At 35.6% G+C, this 5,581-nt stretch overlaps 1 protein-coding gene across 1 annotated transcript in view; it reads left to right on the forward strand.

Annotated features, from left to right (window-relative positions):
• LOC111400450 overlaps positions 1-5,574 on the forward strand; it is a 9,628-nt gene extending 4,054 nt beyond the window's left edge. The window contains exons 4-12 of the mRNA XM_023027866.1: positions 197-280; positions 2,203-2,253; positions 2,440-2,544; positions 2,670-2,714; positions 3,230-3,338; positions 3,792-3,994; positions 4,196-4,282; positions 4,539-4,749; positions 5,440-5,574. Coding sequence (XP_022883634.1) covers positions 197-280; positions 2,203-2,253; positions 2,440-2,544; positions 2,670-2,714; positions 3,230-3,338; positions 3,792-3,994; positions 4,196-4,282; positions 4,539-4,706 — 852 coding nt within the window. The 3' untranslated portion in view covers positions 4,707-4,749; positions 5,440-5,574. The remainder of the gene's footprint in view (positions 1-196; positions 281-2,202; positions 2,254-2,439; positions 2,545-2,669; positions 2,715-3,229; positions 3,339-3,791; positions 3,995-4,195; positions 4,283-4,538; positions 4,750-5,439) is intronic.
• The last annotated feature ends 7 nt before the right edge of the window (positions 5,575-5,581 follow it).

Below are 5,581 nucleotides of genomic sequence, written 5' to 3' on the forward strand. Positions count from 1 at the left end.
TCCACCTTTGAAATTTAACTGTATGTTTATGATAGATGACCGGAAGAATGAATTATATAATTATGTTAGAAGCTAGATTGCCCCTAAAAATGTTCAAACACAGTCTTGTTGTAGATTAAAGTAATGATGCAGTGCTTCTGCACTGCCTTCAGTTTGACTAACTACGGATGCAGTTTTGTTCGGAAATTGACCCTTTTCTTGCTGGTATTTGTGCTTCGTCTTAGTGGATGACCGCAATCTGCGGGTAGCTGATTTTGCTCAGTTTTGGGCAATTGCAAAGGTATACCCTCTATTCTCTCTTATACGGCCTCTGCATGTGTTCTCTGGGGTTACTTTGGAAGTCCATGACTTTTGGTCTTTTTACATAGGCGTTTATCATGTACTGCATGCAGTGTAGGTTGGTAATGCTTGTTTGCTGTCGTTCTCCAAGTTATCTGTGTAAAACTGAATCTGAAACAGATAATTGAATATATACATAATTAAAGAACTATGTCTATCAATTCCATTTGCTGTCATCTGTTTTAGGTCGTTCGTACTTCATATATTTCTAAAACCTGATGTTCTGTATTTGTATATAAATTAGCTTTTTTTAAGTTACCGCATCTGTACAGAGCATCAGGATGTTGAACAGATTAAGAAATTTAATTTCTATGATATTTCTTGATATTCTCTTTTTGACTTTGTTATCCTTTATTCTGTTTTCTTGGTGTGGTTTGCGATTTAAATTTAAACGTTAAGGAACCTTTTGTGAAACTGTTAACTGTGCTTATTGCTATTTTAGTGAAAAGAGGAACAGTAGTATCATTTGACTAGTTAATCTAATATTGGTTACGACTTGTGATGTATGTCTTTCCATTGTTGTTCATTAATTTTTGTGAACACTTTTCAAACATACGCTAACGGAAAACTTCTGTACTTTTACATGTTGTGTTTTCATTGTTACTACGATAAATCTTCTCTCACTGCTTTCCATCCACTTTATGCTGTAGTATGAAACCTTTTGCATCAGACAGGGTGCTGAGAGGTTATTTGAGGAAATTGTATTGAAACAAATCGACCCAAATGAAATATATTTAGGGTGGGTATTTATAGAAAGAGTAAAAGGCATTCTAAAGCTGCTCTGTATGTAGAAGTTACTGGCCATATGGATCTCCTTTCACGTGTAAAGTAAGATTCATTTTACTTAATTGGCAGTTGGGTTGGCGTGGCTTGCCTTGTATTATTTACTTTCTGTTTTTGTGAAGTTGTGGCGGTCGTGAAGTTGCTATAGCTTTGAATATTCCATGGCTTCAGGGTTGGTTAAATTTATGTTTGTAGCGTAAGCTTGCTTTTATGCAGTTGAGAGTATTCATTCGACTTTATGATATTCAAAGATTTTAGGAAAAAGGTTTGGACAATTAGTATCACCTCGAGTGATGATAAAAACTTCTTTTCTCCTTGTCTATATTACATTGTCATCACGTGTCAAGGCTTTTGATTGATATCTATCGAGTTCTGATCCTCATAGGACTTCTTTTCTTTTGATCTAACCTGGATGATATGTTCCATTGAAACATGCATAACGCTTGGCTTTTCAATTCTTACAAACTGATAGTTCTGAATGATAATAAGGATTCATTTATTTTTTGTAATGCTCTGATAGTTCTGAATGATAATACGGATTCATTTATTTTTTATAATGCTCATACCAAGCCGTATTGTGACCATTAGGATTGTCTGATGTTGATGTATGTAACTTTATTTGCGTGCGATCATGTTGTTTACTGTTGTCACATGTTGGTGCGAAATAGTAACTCCCATTCAGTCATTTGATCTGCAAACTGTTGCTTCAGATGAAATTTTAGATGGGTTGACTGGATTGAGAAAACTTTCCTTTGTTTGGTCATCCCTCTTTCCCACAAGTCAGTGAGGTTTATACTAATATGATTTGTGCGCGCACGCGCACACACACAGACATATAGTTTTATCATTCATTTAGACGGTTTTGATACATAAATGGCAACGTGTGCAAAATTAAACATGTATAAAATTAGGACATTCAAAAATCTTCCCAAATGAGCTTGTCCAAAGACACATTCCTTGCAACTTTTGTTGCATCTGCATTAACTCTATTCCTCTTGTTTATATCTTGTTTTTACCATCCTCTTGAAAGCTCACAGCTCATTCATCTGCTTAAACCATCTTTTATTCATTTAATTGCAGAGATCTGGGTACGAGGTTTACATACTGGAAGCGACATACAAGGATCCAGCTGTGAGTTACTCGTTATGACTTTGTTTCTTTGTTATGAAATTCATTGAAGGTGCAATAAGGACTGTGCAGTGGGAGAGGTGGTCTTTGTTGTTTCATGGTTTTAAGGGGCGCGCGCGCACACAGAGAGAGAGAGAGAGAAATTGGTATGCTGTCTTATGGACTATTCTTGTTCTTCTCGGATTTCAGGGCTGTGCTGCAAGGAATGTGCATGGTTTCTCCCATGGTGACATACAAAAGATGGCTAACCAATGGGAAGAAGCTCCGTCTCTGTATATAAAGCTAGACATCAAGGTATTCCTATTTTATTTTCCTTTTTCTGTTCTCATAACCCGTTGTCTTGTTGAGATTTTTGAGACAGATGACTAATCTAATTTCAGTGCTTGAGTTCTAACATTGAATGTTCTACGACATGGCAGTCGTTACTCAATGGAGATGATTTGGAGCAAAATGGCATCCAAGAGGTAAATTGTTATGTTAATGGTTGTAAGATTCCTTCTATCTCCAGACCTGAATGAGATATTTTAGTAATAATGGAGGAAAGGAAGTTCCCCACAAGGGAAGAGAAAATTAAACTCAAGAGTAACAAGAAGCCTGTATTCCCTGTTTGCAATGCTCAACCAGTGTTTTCTCAAGTGCCATAATTTAGGAGCTTATATAAGAAATGTTCAATGAAAAGATTATTCCTTTGGTTGTCAATTATATTGACTCTCGCATGGCATCCTGGTTGATGTCTTTCTCATGGTATGTCTATCATGCTGCAACTAAAAAAAAATATTATCATATTCTAGATTACATGCTTAAGAGAAAGTTAATTCTGTTAATTACGTTTTGAGGTATTATTTGTGAAGGCCATGTTGCATGACTATTTCCTAGTCTACTGCAAAAAGTGTAATACTTGAGGTACTTGGAATACGAAACTCTGTGACTGCTTTATTTATTGGTACTTGATTCGTGCTTGTCATATCTGATCTGCCAGGTTGACATGGATGCAGAAGATGTTGATCATAATTGTGATCTCTCTGGTTCACAAGAAAGAAATGTTGAAAATTTCCCGGGTCCTTCTAGAAAAGATCTTCCCTTTGATTGTATGTTTTCAACCTGTGCATATTCCTTTTTTTTAAACATAAAATAAAATAAAATAAAATGTATTGTCTTTATCCATTTGTATGACATGTTCAATGTTCTGTGTAGAAAAATATTTTAAGAAGCAAGTGATGTTTCTTTTGGTTGCAATTGCCAAAAACATGCTCACTGCCTTGTCTTTTTATGCTTCTTCGATGATCTTGTTTAAGCAAGTTATGATATATTTTTGTTTCTTTCTTTCACTTAATATTGAACATTAGGTCTTGGTGTTGCCACTTGCCTGTACACCCATCGAAATCTCTCAGAGATAGTAATATCGTAAAATGGTGGTTTTTAATTTATAGGATGACAATGCTCAAACAATATGTTAAATTCAAATCCATCCATAGGGCCAGGCTTTGTTGAGATTGCTTAATTTATCTTTAATATAGTTCATGTGAAATGTGAAATTTTAGGTCCATCAAAAGATGATCAGAAATGGGACACTGAGGAGGATCATCCTCTGGAGGAAGTCATAGAATTACGAAAGAGTAAGTGGTCAAATGATTTGGACGAGGATGATATGAGGACAGAAGTGACCCAAGGAAATTTAAATGCTCTTTCTGGGTTGATTCAATCTTACAGCAAGGAAGGTAAATCTGTGCGTTGGGCCGATAAGGTATGACTAATCCACAAAATTACTCAGTTACTCCCTGCCATTGTATACTTGATAATTCTCAAGATGATGAAGGCTATAATCCTCAAATCATAACAGGCTAGGTTTTATGGGCTGATTTTGCAATCTGTCAACGTGTGATCATTGATACATGATAAATGAAACCTTTAGCTATAAGCATTATGCTTTAGATTCATTTTTCAGGTTGGCAGCAGTGGATTTTCAATAGGTGCAGTTAAAATGTCAAACATGTTATCTTTAGTAATTGGTCCTGGCGCTGGATACAACCTGGTGAGTTGCCGGGTATTATTATATCGTTATTTATTTGGGTTTTCTACTTGATTTTAATACTAAAAATACTCTTAAGATATTGTAAATATAAATTTTCTTTGCTGAATGACCTTAAATTACATTGGTTGAGAGGGGTCCATCTGTTGCCATCCAGGCATATATTAGTCTTGAAAAACTAAGAATACTTCTCTCTGATGACTGTCAACTTATTCATGCGTCGTTTTATGCATATCTTATATGTTTCGCCCGATTGCAGAAGTCAAATCCGTTGCCCGAAGAAGAAAAGCTGAGTTTCCAAAGAAGTGACGAATCAAAGAGGCAAAACATATTCCAGGAACAATTACGTGCTGAGCGTGAGTCTTTCAGAGCTGTTTTTGATAAGAGGAGACAGAGAATTGGCAGACTGGACTTGGACGAAGAATGACACTTGAGAAGACCCTAATGAAACTTCAGAATCTTCTCGTGATGTTAGTTCTTCATCCCTTTTCTTTGGAGTTTTGTCTATCTGCCATAAATTGTTGTATAATGTATTAGGTTAAATATAAGCAAATTTGCAATCTAATGTGAGTAGGGACTGAGTGTCATTCTTTGTAAAACCGAGGCTACTGGCATTATAAGTCAATACAATCTATATATAATGAATTTTGGAAGCTACAGCTATATTGACTTAATTTGACAACTTATTGCATGATTGGGAAGTATTTATATAGGTTTAAATTATAAATGGATAGAAATGAAAGATTGATTAGTTGTAGTATTTGTCCCTCGAAATGTGTGAATAAAAAGCGACTTGAGTGTTTATAAACAATTAATAAACATGAGCCAAACATAGGCTTAGTGACATAGTAGGGGCATAATCATGTTTTATGCACACGGGTACTGGAGGAGAATTGCAATGATTACATTTGCTATTGAGTTTTCTATCTCAGGCAAGGTCTACTCTCTACTACAGGAAGCTGATAAGGAATAAAATGAAACAGAACCAATGACCAAACATATTTTAGAATATAAACCATGCTAGGCCGACTCTATATATGTACGTTGAATCCGTGCTGCAGGATATTGAGAAATATGTTAAAGCATTGTAATTCAAATAGGGACATAATAATTTTATAGAAGAATGTGCAGAAAACATTATGAATATCTTACTTGACTAGGTTGGGGAAGCTTTGATGCCCCTGCTCCCAACAAGTTGCTGGTCGGGATCGTGGAACTATCACTCGAGAAGTATGTAAGCTGGTCGAAACATCATGAATATTCTTACACAATAAGATGAAAATGATTGCTCAATACATTGCG

The sequence above is a fragment of the Olea europaea genome, chromosome 10 (assembly GCF_002742605.1).
Source record: "Olea europaea var. sylvestris chromosome 10, O_europaea_v1, whole genome shotgun sequence".
Taxonomy (NCBI): domain Eukaryota; kingdom Viridiplantae; phylum Streptophyta; class Magnoliopsida; order Lamiales; family Oleaceae; genus Olea; species Olea europaea.